The 23,065-nt window shown below is 50.5% G+C and overlaps 1 protein-coding gene across 3 annotated transcripts in view; it reads right to left on the bottom strand.

Moving 5' to 3' along the window:
- TMEM177 (transmembrane protein 177) overlaps positions 1-14,870 on the bottom strand; it is a 20,161-nt gene extending 5,291 nt beyond the window's left edge. The window contains exons 1-4 of one of the 3 annotated variants that reach the window (XR_003005126.1): positions 14,780-14,870; positions 12,300-13,292; positions 6,360-6,434; positions 2,473-3,427 (exon numbers count right to left, since the gene is read on the bottom strand). Coding sequence is in view for 1 of the 3 variants with exons in the window: in XM_024759176.1 (XP_024614944.1) it covers positions 12,335-13,270 (936 nt within the window). In the remaining 2 variants the exon portion in view is untranslated. Of the gene's footprint in view, positions 1-2,472; positions 3,428-3,621; positions 3,790-6,359; positions 6,435-12,299; positions 13,293-14,779 lie in introns of those variants that run through there. The other 2 variants (XR_003005127.1, XM_024759176.1) reach the window with 2 other exon arrangements.
- Between the last annotated feature and the right edge of the window lie 8,195 nt (positions 14,871-23,065).

Here is a 23,065-nt window from a genome sequence, read left to right as displayed (position 1 = left end):
CCGGTTCTGTTCGCATTCCAGGGCCGTCACCTTAGTTGAGCTTATGCTCTTCCAATGGAAAAAAAAAGAAAGACACAAAGACCTTCTCACACACCCGTAAACGAGGCATTTCTAGCGGCTCTGTCTTGCACAATCACTTCTTGACGTTTGTTTTCAGAAAGGCTTTGCGGCATCAGCTGACACCAGGCTGTGAGGGTCTGAGCGGTAAGAATTTGCAGGATTTGCAGGCTGCTTCCGCTGCTTCCGTGAGCAGAAGCCTCACCTCCTATTCATGAGCGCCTCGCCCCCCCAGTGCACATGAACTAAGCCAAGAGAGTTTGACTCTTGTAGTTGGGCTCTTCCGTGTGGTGTAGCGGCAGGAAGGAGGACCTAATTCAGTGGTAACAAGTAACCCCCGAATCCGGGCTGTAAAACCACGCGGGCTAGGTAAAGGGGGGATGGAGACCCCTGGCTGTCAGATACTTTCCCAGGGAAGCGACCCCTCATGGCTCACAGCCGCCCTCAGAGGGGGAGGGAGCGGGTGGGGACAGCACCTCGGCCACAGCGATACACAAATGCACACAGCACAACCCACTCCCAGCAGTGACGGGTGTGTGAGCTCATCCTGTGCTGGAGAGACACCCTGCGTGTGTACATCAGCGGTGATGTCTGCACCGGTAATTTGAGTTCACTGTTGTCACACTGCCGACAACAGCAACTATTCTCACCCGACTCTGGTTGCTCGGTGTCCAGTGAGCACAGGATCGAGGTCAGAGGAGACGAGAGAGGGAATAAGGTCCGGGACTGAGAGATCACTCATAAACTCGGCAGGGGAACTCGGTTTTAGGGGGACTGGGTTTCAAAGAGAGACCTCAGGCCAGCATCATATCCCCAGAGGACAAAGCAGTGACCCGGCGACTGAAATGCTCCAGTCGGGGTTCCTGGGTGCCCCCGCGCGACTCCTCCGAACCTGTTCACCACGGATGTCCCAGGAGGGGTTGGGGCTCCCTGGGGTCTGCAGGAGGCTTTGCTGCTTCACAAAAGGGTGCTGCTGTCTCAGCTGTGGAAACCCAGGGTGATCCCTACTTCCCCGGTGAGGCTGCAGCCTTGACAGAGGAAACAGCACAGGCATCATGCCAGGGCCCCGGGGGGCCCATGGTGGCTGCACCAGCAACAGCTGTGTGTCCATGGGCAAGTTACCTAGCTTCTCTGAGCCGCTGCTTCCCAACTGGACCAGGGGCGTAATCCTGCATCTCTTTAAGGGGGTTGCGGTCATTTAAGTAGATAATGTAAGGCAACAGCCGGAGTGGAGCGGCTGCTTCCTACGTGCAGGGGTGATACTGATCTGTGGAGGGGGCTCCACGGGGGACTGGACAGGGCAGGCCTAGGCGACGACTGCCCACCAGGCCCTGGGGAAGCCAGGGGGCTCTGCCAGCTTTGCGGAGGGCCGGCCCAGCGTCAGGCCAGGCAGGGGCAGGGGGCCGTGGGCCTCGTGCTCTCACAGGCCTCCTGCCTGCTGGGCTGCCTCAGCTGTCCCTGGGCTTCTTGCCCCCGCCCTTCCCCTGCATTCCTCAGGTTAACATAGCCTCTGATACCTTGGCTCAACTGAAGACCTCATCAGGAGGCAAACCAGAATCAATTGGTGTGTATGCAAGCCCGCAGGCTTACGCAGCAGATGGCGCCTGGCACTCGCTCGGCCTGCAGGGAGAGCCTTAGGGCCCAGATCCAAAACGGGCTGGACAGGAGCTGGAGGCGGGGAAGCGCTGGAGGGGCGGGGGTGGGGGGCGCAGCTCTGGCCTGATTCCCACTGGGGCTCTGAGATGTGCCCCTCTGCCACCCGGGGCATCTGACAAGCTTCCTCCGCAGGGGCCCAGTCCAGGTCTCAGGCCTGGGACACCCTCCCTCTGCAGCCGCCCGCACAGGGTAGTCAGCTGGTCCAGACCTGCGGGCTGATGCCGAGGCAGCCTTCAGCTGCCGCTAGGAGCAGTGTCCGAAGGCACTGGGCCCGCTTTGGAGGTGCTTTATCCAGAGGGGACAAGACTGGGGTTTAGACGGCTTGCTCAGCAGCCACTCCCCCGTGCACCCCTGAGAAACGCGGGCTGAGCCAACCCTCACAGGCCAGCACCGCTGGGGTCTGTCTGCCCGTTTGTCACAGGCCTTCCCGCCAGTCGCGACTCAGTCCAGGATTTGGCCGACACTTCCTGAACCCCAAAGACGATGTCAGGTCCAGGGAATAAAGGCTGGGGTGGCCCGGTGGCTGCCCCTAGAGAGGCCGGGGGCTGGTGGAGGTGTCAGACACACGAATGAGGTTCTGCCGGGGGGTGAGAGCTCTGTGCAGGGCAGTACTCCCAGCCCGACCCCCATCACAACCACCAGAGATGTTTCCAAAGGCGCCGCGCGGCATCTCGGGGAATACAAGTCATCCTGCACTTCCTTAGCTTTAACTCTTGCCAGGCACTGTTCGAAGCGCTTTACAAGTATCAACTCATTAACCTCTTAAAACAACTCCAGGAGATGGGCGTTGCCATTATTCCCATTTACAGACGGGAAACCAAGGTACAGAGAAGGTAAGTAATGTGCCCGTGGTAGTAAGCTGCACAACCAGGTTCTGGGCTGGTCCTGAGGCTAAAGGCTTCCTGGAGATGCACCTGCAGGGTCAGCCCCTGGCCAAGGGCCCCCCCGTCGACCCCAGTCTCCCAGGACCCTGATTCCCGTGTTTTCTTACCTAAGCACATCGACAAAGACATACTTATTTCAGGCCACAGGGCTGCGCACAAGCAGTGGGAACCAGAAGGGGCCTCCAGTTGGTGTGCTCAGCTCTGAAGGGGACCAGCTCAGGGCAGGTAAGCTCAGCGACCCAGGAAAGTGAGGGAGACCCTCTGTTGGGGAAGAGGCCTAGGATCCACGTGTGGATAATGTAGGGAAAATTCAAAACTGATACTGGTTTGAGTGCTTGGAAAACCAAGCCAGAAGGCAGATACAGAGCGTCCTCCAGATTGTGCTGTGTGAGAGCCTAATTACAGTCATGCTGGAAATGTCTGTGTTGAACCAGCCGGTCAAAGGGTCAGTGTCAAGGTATCAGACTCTGGTTGGTCTTGTTTGGTGACAGCAGTAAAGTCTATCAATACAGAGGGTCTAACTATAAAGCAATGATATTGCTGTCTGTGCAGCGTGTCGATGCTCGGCCCCCTCCCTCCGTCCACGTAGGCTCTGGCCCCAGCTGAGCACCCTGCAGCCCTTGACAAGGTCGGCAGTGCCCAGCAGGGGCAACCGTCTCTGCAGCAGGTCGGGGGAGGGGTATGTGCAGGTGGGTGACAGCATGAGTCGATCCACTGATGCCGTTTACCTCTGACTTGTAGAGGGCCCTCTGGGGAACAAAGGCTCTATGGGGGTGGGACTGGAAGAAGTCCAGAGTCAGGATGGTTTTGAGTCCAGGTGGCCCCAGGAACTGCAAAAGATAAGCTTGTGTCCCCCAGGCCTGCTGGATCAGCAGGATCAAGCCTATGGGCACAGCTACTCATCCCCATTGGCCTTTGCTCTGAACAATCTGTTGGTGCTGCCTCAGTCTGGGAACTCTCAAGCTCCCAGTGCACTGAAAGGCTTCAATCACCACCATCATCACCACCACCATCACCACCATCATCACCACCATCATCACCACCATCATCACCACCATCACCACCACCATCACCACCATCATCACCACCACCATCACCAACAACAAAACTGCGCTTCCAAGGGGGCATAATCAACAAGGAAGGAGGGATGTCCAGGAGACAGGAGGAGAATGGGATCCAGTGTCTGTGTGCTCTGCAGAAAAGAGAAGGGCAGACCGCAGTCACCCATCTATCAACGCGGAACCCAGGAGACATTCCTGACCCCTGACCTCTGACCTTCCTCTGCCACACCCCCAGACCCAGTCTATCGCCGAATTTCACCCATATTGCCTCCTAAATGTAGTCTGAGTCTTGCCTCTCTCCACCTCTACTGCCAAGTTCAAGCCAGCCTCATGTCTCCTCTGGTAACGCAGTGCCCCCCCCGCCCCCCGCCCCCCAAACTGGTCTCTCTGCTCCTGCCTGGGCCTCTCAACCCACTGTCAACAGTAATAATTCTTCATGTTAAGCTTCCCCTGTTCAAACTACTGTGGGCTTTCAGTCTCCCAGTCGGGCTCTGGCTGACACAAAAACCACACAAACCGTCTTGTTTCTAGCTTTTGTACAAGCTATTCCCATAGCCTGTCTCTGGCTAACGTGGTCCAGTGGCTAAGAACACAACCTCTAGGGCCAGACCACCTGGGTTCAGACCCCAAGTCTAGCACTGGCTGGAGGAAAACCACTTCACCTGTCTATGCCTGGATCTTCCCATCCGTAAAATGGGGATAAGAGGACTGCTGCAGGCATTATGTGAATTAACACATGTAAAGGGTTTGGCACATCTGTGTTACATACATATTTAACTATCAGCACTGGGTTCTTTCAACTCACACTGAGGGTTTCAGCAACAGGGGCCCCTCCTCTGGCGAGTCCTTTCTGGCCACTTCCAGCCCAGGCTGAGTTAGGCACCCTCCCTTGTGCTTCCACACTAACCTTCACTGCACCGTGTTGTCACTGCAGGTTTACTTCTGCAGGTCTGCGAACCCCAGGGGCAGACAGGGCAGGGTGCGCCCCCCGGGCCTCACAGAGCACCCGACTGAGGGAGGGGTAACTGTTAGTTCAGATCCTCTGAGAAAGAGACACCGAGACGGGATTACCTGAGTAAGAGGTGTGCTGGGGGACATGCCTGTGAGGACAGAGTGGGGGGGAACAGAATGTGGGGAGAGCCGTCAAACCACAAAGCAGGGCTGACATCTGCGAAGGAGGTGGGGAAGGAAGGAGGCCTGGGTAGAAGGGTGTCAGACCTCAGAGCAGTTCTAAGAAAGGCCACTAGGGTGGCCACTAGGGTGACCTTGAGCCACAGTCCACCACTGGAGGAGTCCCACAGTTCACCAGAATGGGCTTGCGTGAGTACTGCACCAGGATCAAGCCCTGCCTGAAAGCAGCACGCGAGAGGCACGGCCTCAGTGAAAGCGTGGTGGTGGATCTAGAGAAACAGCAGCTGGGACTGTCAGTCAATTCTGCTCCCACAGCAGATCTGAGCAGCACATTTCCTGATTGCCGTGGTAATTGACAGGCAGAAGCTTGGCCACACCCCAAGGATATAGGCCAAAAGCAGTGATGCCAGGATCTGTCACCTTGATGCAGGGAGAGGGGGTGGGTCCTTGGCCCCCTCTGAGGGAGCCTTCATACACATCTATATTAATACATCTATAGAGGTAAGTCCTTATATATATACTGATGAATAAAGCCATTCAAAATTCCACCATTGCAGAATTACTTTCTCTTATGAAATTTTGAATTTCAGAAATTTTGCAAATTTCCTCACAGGTCTTTTACCATATTTACATTATTGCAATCCTCTTGCATGTTGTACTTCATATTTTTAAGAACATTTGATATTTAGACTATTTCTAACATAGTCGTCATACTTACGCTTTTTAGTGACTGACCAATACTCAACAAATGAATATACCAAAGTTTCCTAAGTCGCTATTTTTCAGTATTTCCATTATCCCTATTTTTTTATATTACAGGTAGTGCTCTTATGCACATCTTTGGGCATATCTGATTTAGTCTCTGCTGGATGATGGCTCTAGAATGAGTTTCTAGGTTTGAAGTTACCCCTGTGCATGTCAACTTTTGCTAAATTGCTTCCTAAACATAGTATGTCAATTAACCATGTGGGTCAGTTACCTACTGTGCATGAAACATTACCATAAAACGAAGCCTTAACATAACCCACAACGACCATCTCAGCATTTCTGTGGGTTGAGGATCCAGGCATAGCTTAGCTGTGTCCTCTGCTTCGGGGTGTCACGGGCTGCAGTGAAGGCACCGGCCAAGGCTGGGGTCTCATCTGAGACCTGACTGGGGAGGGATTTTCTTCCAAGCTCACACGGCTGTTGTCAGGATTCAGCTCCCTGTGGGCTGCTGGACTGAGGGCCTCACCGCTCCGCCAGCTGTGGCTCAGAGGCCGCCCTTACTTCCGAGCCACGTGGGCCTGTCCAGCGCAGCAAGACGCTTCATCAAATCACGTGTGTGAGAAGATTAACAGTCTGCTAGTAAGACGGAAGCCACGGTCTTTTGTAACACAATCACACTTGCCTTATTCTGTTGTTTTAAACCAAGAGCAAGAGGAAAGGACGACACAGGCTGAGAACAGCAGGAGCAGAAACCGCTGGGGGCCACCCTGGAGGCTGCTTCCTACAGTGTCACCAAGGGCACACGCTGTACCGACTTTACCACACCCTCACTCATTCAGAGGTTCTAGGATTTAAACATTACCTGTGTAGTAGGTGTAAAAGACCATCTCCCATTTTATAAAGATGTGGTGCACGTACAATGGAATACCACTCAGCCCTAAAAAAGAATGAAACAATGCCATCTGCAGCAATATGGATGGACCCAGAGATTCTCATACTACGTGAAGTCAGACAAAGACAAATATGAAATCACTTATATGTGGAATCTAAAATATGACACAAATGAACTTATCTATGAAACAGACCCACAGACATAGAGCACAGACTTGTGTTTGCCAAGGGGGAGGGGGCTGGGGGAGGGATGGACTGGGGGTTTGGGATGAGCAGATGCAAACTATTACACAGAGAATGGATAACAAGGTCCTACTGCAGAGCACAGGGAACTATACTCAATATCCTGTGATAAACCATACGGAAAAGAACATGAAAAGGAATGTGTGTATATATAAAAGTGAATCACTTTGCTGCACAGGGCAAATTAAGACAACGTTGTAAATGAACTAGACTTCAATTAAAGAAACCCCACTATCTCTTACCTTTTTTTTAAAGAAGATGTTGGGGGTAGGACTTTATTAATTAATTAATTTATTTTTGCTGTGTTGGGTCTTTGTTTCTGTGCGAGGGCTTCCCCTAGTTGTGGTAAGCAGGGGCCACTCGTCATCGCGGTGCACGGGCCTCTCACTATTGCGGCCTCTCTTGTTGCGGAGCACAGGCTCCAGACGCGCAGGCTCAGTAGTTGTGTCTCATGGGCCTAGTTGCTCCACGGCATGTGGGATCCTCCCAGACCAGGGCTCAAACCCACGTCCCCTTGCATTAGCAGGCAGATTCTCAACCACTGCGCCACCAGGGAAGCCCACCATCTCCTATTTTAATGCTCTCTTTTCCAGTTTGCTGTCTCCCCAGGGCCCCCTGGGTCCTTTGCTCTCAGCTGCTGCTGAGTAATTTCCCAAAAGGCGTCAGCTGAGGGCAAGGTAGGGACCTGCCCCCACTGCGGCTCTGGGAGCTTGAAGTGGAGCCCTGTGTGGGTGGTGAGGGCTCTCTGGGAAGGTTCCAGCCACAAGAAACTGCTGGTATTTGGGCACACCTGCAAGACCTGAACACCCTGCTACCTGGACCGCTTAGAAGCACTAACACTTAGGAACCAATCTTCTTTTAAAGCTTACTGTAAACCCTGTCTGGGATTCACATTTTGCACGTTTTATTTTACTTTCCTTGTCAGAAGAATGCTGCACGATACACATTAATGTCCGCATTGTACAGACAGGAAACTCAGGACCAGAGGTGTGAAGTCCCTTGCTTGGGGTCACTCCGCGAAAGCAGCAGGACCAGGACTTGAGCCCACCCTGGCTGCGCCCCCCCACCGTGTTCTCCACCTCCTAAGCACCCCTGTTCCTCAGCTGGGGCCTCCTAAGGCTCTGTAACAGCCCTCCCCTCTGCCCATCCCCACCGCAGCCCTAGGCATGATGGACTGGGCGGTCCCTCTTCAGCTAGCTGGAAGGGTCTCCCCTGGAAGTTCCAGAAGGCTCGGCTCGGGACCATTTTTTCCTGATAAAAGAGGGGAGGCTGCAAAGTCACTTCTCAGTGGCATGGGGAGAAAGGCTAGAGAGGCCACAGTACAAGTCTGCACCATGGAGCCCTCAGGATCAACAGGACAGTGTAAGTCCAGTGCTGTGAGAACGGGATCTGGGGCCAGACTGCCAGCTTCAAATCCTGGTTCTGCCATTTACAAAGCTTTGAGATTTGGGGAAAATTTCTTCACCTTTCTGTGCTATTTGCTTGCCTGCAAAATCAAAAGGATGTTACCAACTACATGTTCCAATTTGGGCGTACATTTAAGAAAATACCTCTAAGAACCTAGCACAATGTCTGGTGCCCAATAAAGGCCCCATAAACATGACTCCGGGGATGCAGCAGGCAGGAGGTATCACGGGGTGGGGACCACGCACCCATCTGGGACCTAGCCTCTGACACGTGCACACATGGAGACCAGGAGCCCACATGCACGCGCCCAGCTCCAGGCGTGCTGCACGCGGCCCTGTATCGTGGACAGTGGCTGGTGGGGACAGAGGCAGTGGAGCCTGCTAGGGTCAGGGCCAGTGCCAGCACCGGGACCCTGGGACTCCCTTCCCCGCATTCTGACCGTGTCGGGGGAAGGGGGGAGCACCGGTGTGCTGATGTAGCTCTGAGAACCATGCATGTGTGCGGGGCATAACACACTAGAACAGCGTTCTCTGGGGTCCCATGCAGAGCCTGATGACTAAGGTCTGCAGCAGGCATCTGAGAAGGAAACGTACAGGGCAGCATTTACAGGGTAAATTCCTGCCACCTGGCCCAGCTTCAAAGCCTTTCTGGGATCGACCCTGAACTGCCTGTAGGGGCACAAAATACCACAGAATTTCGGGGGGTCAGCCTCCCCTAAAGCCTCTTGGGGTCCCTGGTGCTCTGAGAACTGATCTGTGCTCTATAGGAAAGAAAGGGACCCACAAGTGTCCTGGTTTCCCCAATGAAGTCAGCAACCATGGAAGAGCAGGGCCAGGCCGTGCCCTTGGAAAGTGTCCCAAGTTGGGAAGCTAGGACAGGGTCACAGGATTCGTAATGGCCTTGCCAGGGGCATCCAGCCAGCCGTACTGTACTTGCTCAGAGACCCTAAGGTGCCAGGCCCGTGTGTGTCGGAGCTTAAGAGCCTTATTCATTTATTCAAAAACGTGAAGAGCCTCAGTCCAGAGCTGTCAACGGGACACACAACGCTGCTCTTGCAGACAGTACATTTCAACAGAGGAGATGCTAAGCCGTGCTCCCTTACTTAACTGCCGTTGGCAGCAGAGGCTAGGAAGAGGTGGAGGGTGCGGTGGGCTCGGTCCCTGAGGGTTCCTGCAGAGGGAGCACCTAAAAATCCAGGACAGGGCAGGCTGGCAGAGAGGGCCACAGACGGAGGCCCATGAGGGGAGGGGAAGGCAGTCGAGGAACCCACATGCTTGTAGGGCTGGATTCCACAGAGTGGCCCAGGCTTGGAGGCTCGGCTTTGGCCGAAAACAAAGGGATGCCTGCAAAGGGTTTTAAGCAGGAGAGAACCCAGTCAGACCTGAGCTTCTAAGAGCTGGGGGAGGTGGGGAGAATGGCCAGGAAGCCCACATGAGGAACCGCTTGGGGAGGGCAGGGATGGAGCCGGGAGCCGCTGTGCGGGGACATCACGAGGCCGGGCCCTGGTTTAGACACGAGGTGGGATGGAGGGGTGGGTTGGGGGAGGTCCAGCCCAGAGCAGGTTCTCAGCAACAGCTGCCTGCCAGGGCTGCGGCGGGAGAGCTCTGCCTGGGAGTGGACCGGCCTGAGCCAGATGGCAGGGCTGAGCGGGATGCGGGGCTGCGCGGATGCCCGGGAGTCGGGGCTCGCGGCCAGCCCAGGTTTGGGGCTGGGCCACGGGAAGGGTGTGAGGTCTGGGAACAGTCCCTGAGTGGAGACAAAGTTGGTGACTTGGGGTAGACGGAGCCAACTAAGGGGCCGTCTCAGGGGGTCGCCTCCCCGCCCCACGCTGGGGCCCCTTACCCTCCCACCTGGACGGAGTAGCGGGAACGCCGGCCTCCTCCCAGCTCCTGCATTACTGAGAGCAGGCCCTGGGAAAGCGGATGCTCTGCTCTCAGAAACTCGTCTGCTGGGGCCCAGGGCGGGGACCCCAAGGCTCACCCAGAATGGGGCCAGAGTGCTGGGCCCAGATCACGGTCAAGGACCCAGCAGGAATCAGGCCACCCCTGCCTGCTCTCTCCATCCACAGTCTTCTACAGGGACCGCCCGGCCTCTGAGTGGGCCTCCTGGGCTGGCTTTGTGCCCTTCCTGGGTGTGGCTTAATCCCTTTGTCCCGAGTTACACTGGCACCAGGCCTGAATTATTCAACTCTTCCAGGGAAAACATAACCACCAACAAAAAGAATACATGAATGGCTTGAAAAGATGCCCAACGTGGTTCGTTATTAGAGAAATGCAAATCAAAACTACAATGAGGTATCACCTCATGCTGGTCAGAATGGCCATCATTAAAAAGTCTACAAATAACAAATGCTGGAGAGAGTGTGGAGAAAAGGGAACCCTCCTACACTACTGATGGGAATGTAAATTGGTGTAGCCACTGTGGAGAACAGCATGGAGGCTCCTCAAAAAACTAAGAGTTGCCATATGCTCCAGCAATCCCACTCCTGGGCATATCCCTGAGAAAACTCTGATTTGAAAAGATTACATGCACCCCAATATTCACAGCAGCACTATTCACAATAACCAAGACATGGAAGAAACCTACATGTCCATTGACGGATGAATGACTAAAGAAGATGTGGTCCATATATACAATGGAATACTACTCAGCCATAAAAAAGAATGAAATAATGCCATTTGCATGGATGGACCTAGAGATTATCATACTAAGTGAAGTAAGTCAGAGAAAGAGAAAGACAAATACTGTGTGATATCACTTATATGTGGAGTCTAAAAAAATGATACAAGTGAACTTATTTACAAAACAGAAATATACACACAGACATAGAAAACAGACTTGTGGTTGCCAAGGGGAAGGGGCTGGGGGAGGGAAGGACTGGGAGTTGGGGATTTGCAGATATAAACTATTAAACATATAGGACAGATAAACAACAAGGTCCTACTGTAGAGCACAGGGAACTATATTCAATATCCTGTGATAAACCATCATGGAAAAGAATATAAAAAAAGAATATATATGTATAACTGAGTCACTTTGCTGTACAACAAAAATTAACACAACATTGTAAATCAACTATACTTCAATAAAATACATTTTAAAAAAAGCACACGTGAGGGACTTCCCTGGTGGCACAGTGGATGGGGCTCCGTGTTCCCAATGCAGGGGGCCTGGGTTCGATCCCTGGTCAGGAAACTAGATCCCACATGCACGCTGCAACTAAGAGTTCGTGTGCCACAACTAAGGAGCCCACGTGCTGCAACTAAGGAGCCCACCTGCCACAACTAAGACCCGGTACAACCAAATAAATAAATAAATATTAAAAAAAAAAAAGAACACATAAATGACCAAGTGAGCCTGGCTTGCTCATCACAACCCTCCTCACCTTTCCTGCTGGGGTCTCTTGCCCAAGGATCAAAAGTGGAGTCTGCAGTCAGAATGGCCATCATCAAAAAAATCTACAAACAATAAATGCTGGAGAGGGTGTGGAGAAAAGGGAACCCTCTTGCCCTGTTGGTGGGAATGCCATTATGGAGAACAGTATGGAGGTTCCTTAAAAAAACTAAAAGAAAAGCTACCATAAGACCCAGCAATCTCACTACTGGGCATATATCCTGAGAAAACCATAATTCAAAAAGAGTCATGTACCACAATGTTCATTGCAGCTCTATTTACAATAGCCAGGACATGGAAGCAATGTAAGTGTCCATCGACAGAGGAATGGATAAAGACATGGCACATATATACAATCAGTCAGCCATAAAAAGAAACGAAATTGAGTCTAGCAATTATACTCCAATAAAGGTGTTAAAAAAATAAAATAAAAAGATAAAGTAGGAAAAAAAAAAAAGTGGGGTCTGCTTTATCCAGAGGGCTAGAGGCAGACAAGCGGGCAAGGCCGCAGCCTCTGCTGGGTCCCAAGCGGGACACCAGGCCTGGCCCACTGCCCACCTGCCCCTGCTCCGCCCTCCTCACCTCCCAGTGAGCCCCGCTCGCCCCGCCCCCAGCGTCCCTCACCGCAGCTCCTCCCCAAGCCCGCTCTGTGCTCTGCGCTTCCAGGCTCCTGACTGCAGGGCCTCGGCTTCGCAGGCCTGTTCCTTCCCCTCCCTCGGCCAGCGCTCCTACCAGGAGGTCTCGCTGGGTTCCAGCAACACCTTCTCTGCCCGTCAGGCCCAGGGGGGTAGAATCTGGGCTGCTGAGCTCCAGAGGCCCCAGGAGCGCCCCTCCCCCCGCCTCCCCCCAGTCCAGGGCGGGGTGGTACCTGCTCCAGCTGGAACCGCCCCTGCCACGAGGCCCTCAGGGGCTGCGGGGGCTGAGCGCCGCCCTCCACACCTGCAGCACCGAGTCCCGGCGGGCCGTGTAGGGCAGGTGCTTGATGCGGAACCAGTGTCTGGGAACCACGTTCCCGCTGGGCGTGTACAGCTTCTCCCCGGGCCGGCCCAAGAGGCCGCGCAGGGCCAGGTTGCCCGACAGAACCTTCTCGTAGAACTCCACCCCGCCCCGGGCATAGGCTGCGGACAGCGAGGCCGTGCGGCGGTCCAGCCAGGCTTCCAGGGCGTGAGTGAGAGAGTCCGTGGACAAGGCATAGGCCACGAAGCCCGCCACTGCCGCCAACAAGTTGAAGGCGGCCCGCAAGTTCATGGGGCCTCCGTAGAGCCCCAGGGCGTGCTTGGCCCCCACGCCCAGCGCCCAGGTGCCCACCAGGCAGGCGGGGGCTGGCAGGGCCTGCAGGGCGGCCGCCCCGCTCTCCAGGTGCACCACCTCCCTGGCCAAGGCGAACTTCTGGGCGTCGTGGGACAGAGTCAGGGCATCTCTCAGCCGGGCGCCCGCTGGGCTCTGCCAGTCCACTCGCTGCCCGTGGACGACAACGGGCCGGTCAGTGTTGGTCACTGGGTCACCCAGGAAGCTGGCGGGGATGCCCACCACGGCCCCGGCAGGGAGTCTCGGGAAGCCGGCGCTCACAGGCTGGAAGGTGAAGGTGGTGAAGGCCTCGAAGCGGTGGCCCGAGGGGACCCCGATATCCTGCTGCACCTCCTCGAACAGGCTCTGCAGCTCTGGGGACAGGGAGGCTGGCTGGCCCTGAGGCCAGTACTGGTACAGCCACGGGACCACAGGATCCGGGAAGAGGTGGTACGAGATCTGAGCCCCAAACAGGCCTGCACAGGAACCCACCAACAGGGCCGTCCTGTGTCTCTGCACAAAGGCTGTGGCCCGCCACAGGGGACCTGCCATGAGGGCTGCCACCTCTGTAAACCTGGGCCAAGAGAAAGAGAAGTGAGCCAACAGCTCCTCGGGTCTACCTGCAGACTGAACACCCCCAGGGCCACATCCTCTTTAACGGAGGCAATACGCACGAACGGTAGGCAGAGCACAGGCTCCAGCTCTATCTCTGCATCTCCTTCCCCACGGGTCAGATGGGCATGTGACAGCGGCCCACCAGAGGGTGTCTGTGCTGTCAGTGAACACACACGCAACAATCGGTGCCCAGCAAGGAGCAGACAGCCTTGAGGAAATGGCTGTGATTACAACTTTGATGCCCTTGGCTAGGCACGGCACCAAGCAACCAACCCCTCACTCCACCACCCACCCCTACTGAGCACGATCCCTAACTGACACATGAAGCATGTTCCACTCACTCAGTCTCACTACGTGTTCGACACACTTCTGAGAGCGCTGCAGACATTATTTAATGACCGACTCCTTACACCTCTGTGACTCATTAACCAGGGAACACCGAGGCACAGACAGGCTAACTGGTCAAAATCCCAAACGTAAAGTGGCCATGCTGTGGGCGGAATTGTGTCCCTCCAAATTCATATGCTGAAGTCCTAACCCCCAGGACCTCAGAATGGGACTGTATTTAGACATAGGATCTTTAAAGAGGCAACTAAGTTAAAACTAGGTCATTACGATGAGCCCTCATCCAATATAACTGGTGTCCTTATGAGAACAGGACACTAGGACACAGGCACAGAGGAAGGACCATGAAGACACAGGCCAGAAGGTGACCATCTACAAGCCAGTGGGAGAGGCCTCAGAGGAAACTAGCCCTGCTGACACCTTGAAAGACACGTCTCTCACCCAGTTCTCGTCACTGCAGCCCTAGCAGACTAATACAGGCCCAGTATTTGAACACAGGCGTCCACAGCAGATTTTTCATTATAGAGTATTTCTGATGATAAATTACAAACATACAGAAAGGTGGACAAAATAGTACATCATAAACCAACTTCAGTCTATCAAGTCATGGCCAGTCTTGCTTTGCCTCTAATCCCACACATACTCCCCTCCAACTGGTTTATTTTGAAACACATTCGGGGCATCCTATTATTTCATCCGAAAATATTTCAGTAAAAAGTCACAATTATTTAACTTTAGCTTAAGCTCCCTGTCCTCCTGTCCGAGAAGTGTTTAATTAGCAACTAATTGCTGCAAACAAGGGGGCAGCAGAGTCCTGAGGAGTCACATCACTTGGGCCTTTTCGCCAACGAGGAAACTGAGGCCGGGAAAGAAAGGTGCCAGGCGAAGGTCCCAACGCCCCCAGGACCACCAGCGCCAAGGCCGCACGCTCCAAGGAGGCCTGGGGGGTGGTGCCGCCCATCCTGCAGGCAGCCCGGCGAGAAGGGGCCGCAGGACTCTCGCTCCACGCCCAACCCCTAGGCTACGCCCCGCGGCTGGAACACACCTCCGAGGGAGCCCGCCCGCAGCCGCACGTCAGCCCGGCCCGCTCCGCGCGCTCACCTCCGCCTCCGCAGCAGCCCGGGACGCCGAGCACGTGCGCACGGTGAGACCTGGCCAGGCGCAAAGCTCACCGGCCGGCTCCGCGGCCGGGTCTCCCAGGGCGGAGGCAAAAGGGCGGGACTCTTGGGGGCGGGGCCGGGACGCAAAGCACGCCGGCCCGGCTCTGGGGGCGGGGCCCCGGGAGAGAGACAAAAGGGCGGGACCCTTGGAGACGGGGACCGGGCCCGGGCGCAAGGCACGCCTGCCCGGCTCTGGGGGCGGGGCCCCGAGGGCTGAGGCAAAGGGGTGGGACGCTCGGGGGCGGGGCTGAGCTTCCTTCCACCCAGGTGGCCTGGACCGTCCCGTCTCGCCCTGGAAGGACCAGCGTCTCCGCGTGGGTCAGGAGGCGTCCATTGGCGGAGCCCCCGTCGGAACCCAGGCCCCGTCCTTCCGCCGGGTCCCGTCCTTTCCCGTCGGGAAGCACTCTCTGCTGGCGGAGGCTCTGAGCTGGATTTTTATTACCATGGCCTCTGCTCCCGGCTTCTCCCAGGTGATCCGCACTGTACAGTCCACGGAGCAGCGTTACACCTGTCAACTCACTTTCCCAGCTGCTCTGTGAGAGGGTCAGGGGTCAGCCCTGCCTGCTCCTAGGCCTTTCCTTTTCGCTCTGTCTGTGGCTGCTTTGCCCTAGAAGGGCAGAGTCGAGTAGTGAGGACAGAGACAGTCTGCCCAGAGAACCTAAAACATTTACTCTCCGGCCCCTTGCAGAAAAGGTCTGTGGACCCCTGAAGTACAGGTGAAGGTATGGGCAATTTGCTGGTGATGGACCAAACATTGTAAAGTCACAGCGCAGTTTGGGAGGGCTGCAAGGGGTGGGTGGTTGGGACTACATTAGGGGATAAACAGGAATTAAATACAGGGATAAGAACCTGGGGAATGACGGATTACAGGGCATCTGATGGTTGCTTTCTTTTTTTTTTTTTTCATTGTGGTAAAGTACACATAATATTTACCATCTTGACTATTTTAAAGCGTGTGGTTCAGTGGTATTAAATACATTGTGCAACCATCGCCACTGTCCCTCTCCATAACTCATCTTGTAAAGCTGAAGTTCTACGTCCATCAGACAGTAACTCCCATTCCCCTCCCTCTACTGTCTGGCAACCACCGTTCTACATTGTCTCTATAATTCTGACCACTAAGTATCTCATGTGAGTGGAATCATACAGTATTTATCTTTTGGTGATTGGATTATTTCACTTAGCATAATGTCCTCAAGGTTCATCCATGTTGTAGCATGTGTCAGAATTTCCTTTCTTTTTAAGGCTGAATAATATTCCATTGCATGAATATGGGAGATTTTGCTTATCCATTCACCTGTTGATGGGCACTTGGGTTGCTTCCACATTTTTGCTACTATGATCATGCTGCTATGAACATGAGTGTGCAAATATCTCTTCAAGACCCTGCTTTCAATTCTTTTGTGTATGTACCCAGATGTAGACTTGTTGCATAATGTGTTAATTTCATTTTTAAATTTTTTGAGGATCTGGCGTCCTGTATTCCACAGGGGCTGTACCATTTTATATTCTCACCAACAGTGCTCAAGGTTCCAATTTCTTCACATCTTTACCAACATTTATCTTCTGTTTTTTTTGGATAGTAGCCATTCTAATGTGTGGTGGTATTTTGTAGTTTTGATATGCATTTCCCTAATGATTAGCGATTTTGGGCACCTTTTCATGTGCTTATTGGATATTTGTATATCTTCTTTGGAGAAATGTCTATTCAAAACCTTTGTCCATTTTTGAATTGGGTTGGGTTTTTTTGTGTGTGGTTGAGTTTTAGGAGTTCTCAGTATACTCTAGATATTAATACGTTATCAGATATATGATGCAAATATTTTCACCCATTCTTGGGTTGCCTTTTTACTCTGAGGATATTGTCTTTTGATGCACAAGATTTAAAATTTTCATAGAGTCCAAATTGTTTTTCTTTTGTTGCCCATGTCTTTGGTGTCATATCCAGAAAATTATTGCCAAATCCAGTGTCGTGAAGTTTTTGCCCTATGTTTTCTTCTAAGAGTTGTATAATTTTAGGTCTTACATTTAGGTCTTCGATCCATTTTGAGTTAATTTTTAAACATGGTGTTAGGTAAGGGTCCAAATTCATTCTTTTGCATGTGGATATGCAGTTTTCCCAGTAACACTTGCTGAAAGACTGTCTTTTCCTCATTGAATGGTCTTGGCACCTTTGTCAAAAATCATTTGATCATATATACCAGAATTTATTTCTGGACTCTCTATTCTGTTCCATTGGTCTATATGTATGCCTTTTTTTTTTTGTAATTTTTATTGGAGCATAGTTGATTTACAATGTTGTGTTAGTTTCAGGTGTACAGCAAAGTGATTCAGTTATATATGTATGTCTTTATGCTGGTAATCACAGTGTTTTAATACTGTAGCTTTGTAGTAAGTTTTGAAATCAGGAAGTATGGATCCTTCAGCTTTGTTCTTCTTTTTCAAGATTATTTTGGCTATTCAGGATCAGTTGAGATTTTATATGTATTTTAGGATGGGTTTTTCTATTTCTACAAAAAAAAATGACAGGGATTATATTGAATCTTTAGATCACTTTGGGTAGTATTGCCATCTTAATAATATTAAGTCCACAATTTACGAACATGGGATATATTTCCATTATTTATGTTTTCTTTAATTTCTTTCAGCAATGTTTTGTAGTTTTCAGTGTACAAGTCTTTCACCTCTTTGGTTAAGGTCATTCCTAAGTATTTTTCCTTTTTGTTGCTGTTGTGAATGGAATTGTTTTCATAATTTCCTTTTCAGATTGCTTATTGTTAGTATATAGCAACTGACTTTTGTATGTTGACTTTGTATCCTGCTGAATTCATTTATTAGCTGTAACAGGTTTTCGTGCAATCTTTAGGGTTTTTTAAACATAATTTCATATCATCTATGAACAGACATAATTTTACTTCTTCCTTTCCAATTTGGATGCCTTTTATTTCTTTTCCTTGCCTAATTGCTCTGGCTAGAACTTCTAGTACTATGTTGAATAGAACTGGTGAAAGTAGGCATCCTTGTCATGTCCCCTTAGTGAAAAATCAGTCTTTCACCATTGCTGTGGATTTTTCAAATATGGCTTTTATTATGTTGCAGCAGTTTCTGTCTATTCCTAGTTTGTTGAGTGTTTATTCATGAAAAGGTGTTGAACTTTTCAAATGCTTTTTAAAAATACTTTTATTTTTTAATATTTATTTTTATTTATTTGGTTGTGCCGGGTCTTAGTTGTGGCACACGGGCTCCTTAGTTGTGGCATGCAAACTCTCAGTGGCAGCATACATGTGGGATCTAGTTACCTGACCAGGGATCGAAGCTGGGCTCCCTGCAGTGGGAGCACGGAGTTTTAACCACTGTGCCACCAGGGAAGTCCCTCAAATGCTTTCGCTGCATCAGTTGAGATGATCATGTGGTTTTTGTACTTCATTCTGTTAATGTAGTGTATTATATTGATTGATTTTCATATGTTGAACCATCCTTGCATTGCAGGAATGAATCCCACTTGGTCATGATGTATAATCTCTTTAATATGCTGCTGAATTCCTATTTTGTTGAGAACGTTTGCATCAATGTTCATAAGGGATATTGTCCTGAAGTTTTCTTTTCTTGTAGTGTCTTTATCTGACTTTGGTATCAGAGTGATGCTGGCCTCTAGGATGAATCAGGAGGCATTCCTGCCTCTTCAGTTTTTTGGAAAAGCTTGAGAAGGATTGTTATTAGTTCTTTAAATATTTGGTAGACTTCACCAGTGAAGCCGTAGGCTTCAGGGCTTCTCTTTGTTGGGAGATTTTTGATTACTGATTCAATCTCCTTACTTGTTATAGGGCTTTTCAGATTTTCTATTTTTTCCTAAAAATTTTTCTGAGGGGGCTTTTGGGCATGAAAGAAATACTTAAAGAGTTACTTATGTTTTATAAATTTATTTATTTATTTTATTTATTTACTTTTGGCTGTGTTGGGTCTTTGTTGCTGCATGCAGGCTTTCTCTAGTTGTGGCGAGCAGGGGCTACGCTTGGTTGCGGTACATGAGCTTCTCATTGTGGTGGCTTCTCTTGTTGCGGAGCACAGGCTCTAGGCGCGCAGGCTCAGTAGTTGTGGCACGCAGGCTCCGTAGCTGTGGCTCGTGAGCTCTAGAGCGCAGGCTCAGTAGTTGTGGCACGCAGGCTCCGTAGCTGTGGCTCGTGAGCTCTAGAGCGCAGGCTCAGTAGTTGTGGCTCGCAGGCTCTAGAGTGCAGGCCCAATGGTTGTGGCGCACGGGCTTAGTTGCTCCGCGCCATGTGGGATCTTCCTGGACCAGGGCTCGAACCCATGTCCCCTGCATTAGCAGTAGGTGGATTCTTAACCACTGAGCCACCAGGGAAGCCCACTTATGTTTTAATTACTATTCAGTTGATTAAAGTATCAAGTTTAAATATCTCATATCTCTTAAGCCTAAAAGCCTAAAATGTCAGTTTGCAAATACTGTTATCTTAATAAATTCAGTGATCTTTGTATGAAAATAAGATTCTGTTTCTCCCTACTCTTTGGTTAGCCTTCAGTTAACCATGGGCTTTACAGATTAAATCTTCCTTAATTTTACCCCACACTTCTGTACTCAATTGATCAAATTCCCTTGGGCATCTCAAACCATACTTTCAAATTTGACTTAGCCGACTCTTAATTACACCAATAGCCACCCCGTCCCATGTAGTTTAATTCCCGAGCCAAATCCAATAAGCAAAACCTTACTAAACCGTTAAGCAACTCTTACAAATCTAATAAAATAGACATAAATCTAACAGATTCTCTTACCTGTTTTAAACATCTTAAATGAAGTACATATAAAACAGTGGAATAAAACTCATTATTACAGATAGCCTACCCAGCACCCAAATATCAACCCAGGCAGATTCTTTTATTCATCTGGACACCACAAATGTGCTTTCCTAACCCAAGGGCACAGAGCCATCCTCTCGGGCCATTTCACACTGAGGTGCTGGAGGCGGAACTCTTGGTGGGCTATTGTTGCCCAGGACTGGGGTCCAGCATGATTTCCAGGATGATTCATCGTGAGTCAGTATTTATTAGGCTGAGTCACCGTGGAGATAATTGGACTTCCCAAGCCTGTGTCTTTTTTTGTAATAGTAAAATCTTCCGTAATTTTTCATTGCCTGAGTAGAGCTGATAAGATTCTACATCCCCTACCAGGGATGCAATGAATATTTTAGCTGTTTGATTTGTAATGATGAAATTTTGATGCTGACCAAAACTTGAATATAGTATATAGTATACACACAGTCTGGCTTTGTCAACATACTGTAAACATCATTATAAACTTGTACATGCCTTCTTTTTCTTTTCTTTTGTTTTTCTAGCATGCCTCATATGGCTCTGCAGAGAACTACTGCTTTCTTTCTAGTCCCCAAATTGTCACAAGCTGCTCAGTGGGAGCCCCTTTCAGCTGGCTCCTTTATCCTTTAAAATCTCCCTGGATCATTTTGAAAGCATACTTTCTTTCTGGCAACACACTGGTACTCCAGGCCCATCTTAATTATCCTTGCCCTAAGACATAGGATCAGACACTTTCCAAGGCTCCTTGCTTCCTTTTGGGGAACTGTACTTGAGATCAAAAATCTAGGAGATTTGGGCATATGTTAGACCACTCTGCTTGACCCTGGGAGTGGGTGATAGCACAGAGGCCACTTTAGAGGCAGGCCCCGAAAAGATATATTTTTAACATGTCATGGAATCATATCATTTTAAATTTAACTCCAATTTAATGGACTACTTAAACCTTCTAATATAAAAATTTTTTTTGTCTTTTCTTGAATACCGGCTTCCCTATTGCCACAAATACAACATTTTTTTACTAACTTTAACGTGAATGCTGTCTATTATAATACCGACCCGCGGAGACCAAAATAGACCCTGGGCCCCTTGCCTAGGCTGCACTGCACAGCCCCCTCTCACTTCTGAGATCCTAGTTTTCCACTGACTGTCATTCCTTGGTATCTTTTTGACATCAGAAGCTGGTACTTTTGGTGATGACTGTAGTGGGGACAGTTTGACTGAGTGATACCAGCTCATTGAGGGATAAATGAAATGACTTTATTTTTCCAGTGATTGCTACCAGTTGTACTCTTCACTGATTTCCTGCTTGCTGACAGGGTCCCTTAAGGACACACAGTCCAAATCTATAATTTGTCAGTCAGTATCAGTTACTGGGACAGTACCATTTTGGTTGAGTCTTATTGTCTGTTTTGAAACTTCAGTCTCATCTTTCACCCAAAACTGCCCCCATCATGTCAGCACCCTCCCCAGTAAAGACTAGACATGTGGCTCCACTGGCTCTGGCGGGCGCAGAGGCTCTGCACTCTCGCCCACAGCTCTTGTCCTAGGGATTCTTCAGCTGGTGGGAAAGACAGAAAGAGGAAGAACGATGTTTCTTTCCACGACTGCTCACTGGCGGCCCTCCTTCCTGCAGGTCATGATGTGAACAGCCGAGGCTGGTGGTAACCACCTTCCTGTCTCTGCTGTAGCCATCTCGGCTAATCCAGCTGGACTTCTGGCGGTGCTGGAGGTTAAAGGTGCCTCGGCACTGCGAGGCAGGAGGAGATTAGTCTTGGTAAGTCCTCTAGACGTGGGATCCAGGGAAAGGTGCAGAGTAGTTTGCCCTGGGCATCGTGTGCAGGCTTGCAGTTCAGACGCATCAGCCTGACGCAGAGGGGAGAGCTTCTGGAAGGCCGGGGTGGGAGGGGGAGTAGCAGGGCCACTGGTGCCCCAGGGGTGGCCGGTCGAGCTCCAGGCGGTGGGGACCTGAAGAGTAGCCTGTCCTCAGGTTCAGGTCAACTCTACCATCAGGGAGAGGAAGTGTATCAAAAAGGGCCCACCTTCTGCGGGCCTCTAGCTGGCGAGACATTGAGCTGGACCTGGGAAGGGCATGTGTGTGTGCATACACAAGGGCTTGGGGAGTGTAAGTATTGTCTGTTGATCTTCTGTATATGCTTCTAGCTCTTTCCTTTGCATCGCCTCCCCTCTTTTCACAAGGGCTTTAACAAACTTCCCGCAAACAGAGTATCTGAAGAGAAACATTTGTTGAAGACACCACTGTTGGAGAACGTGTCACCAGACCCCCGTGTCCACGTCTTGGCTGAGTCCTGAGATCTGATTCAGCTCCTTGGTGGTAAGACACAGACGCCCTCAAACTTCTTCAAGAAAAGAGGGGCTGTTGTGAGGCGAGGCCCTGGTAGCGGGCTGGCTGGGAACTGCTTGGCTCAGGGACTTGAGGGGCTGTCACAGGTGAGAAGAAAGTAAGGAGACTTGAGACTAAACGCCACGTGGCTCCTGAACAGTGAAAGCCCCTGAGTCGACAGCGCAGAGCCAATCTTCATTTCCTGTTTTTGGTGATTGTGCCACAGCAGAGGTTAACATCAGGGGAAGCTGAGTACTGTATATGCGAGCTCTCCATTCTGGTTTTGCAACTTTTCCTTAGGTCTAAAATTATTTCAAAGACAACCCTCAGAATGGGAGAAAATATTTGCAAATGAAGCAACTGACAAAGGATTAATCTCCAGAATTTATAAGCAGCTCATGCAGCTCAATAACAAAAAAACAAACAACCCAATCCAAAAATGGGCAGAAGACCTAAACAGACATTTCTCCAAAGAAGATGTACAGAATGCCAACAAACACATGAAAGAATGCTCAACATCATTAATCATTAGGGAAATGCAAATCAAAACTACAATGAGATATCATCTCACACCAGTCAGAATGGCCATCATCAAAAAATCTAGAAACAATAAATGCTGGAGAGGGTGTGGAGAAAAGGGAACACTCTTGCACTGCTGGTGGGAATGTGAATTGGTTCAGCCACTATGGAGAACAGTATGGAGGTTCCTTAACAAACTACATATAGAACTACCATATGACCCAAAATGAGAAAACCAAAATTCAAAAAGTGTCATGTACCAAAATGTTCATTGCAGCTCTATTTACAATAGCCCAGAGATGGAAACAACCTAAGTGCCCATCATGGGATGAATGGATAAAGAAGATGTGGCACATATATACAATAGAATATTACTCAGCCATAAAAAGATACGAAATTGAGCTATTTGTAATGAGGTGGATTGACCTAGAGTCTGTCATACAGAGTGAAGTAAGTCAGAAAGAGAGAGACAAATACCGTATGCTAACACATATGTATGGAATTTAAGAGAAAAAAAATGTCATGAAGAACCTAGGG

This window comes from Neophocaena asiaeorientalis, unplaced genomic scaffold (assembly GCF_003031525.2).
Source record: "Neophocaena asiaeorientalis asiaeorientalis breed wild unplaced genomic scaffold, Neophocaena_asiaeorientalis_V1.1 scaffold593, whole genome shotgun sequence".
NCBI classification, from domain to species: domain Eukaryota; kingdom Metazoa; phylum Chordata; class Mammalia; order Artiodactyla; family Phocoenidae; genus Neophocaena; species Neophocaena asiaeorientalis.
Note: the sequence above shows the minus strand (reverse complement) of the source record. Positions and strands in the feature narration are given on the sequence as shown.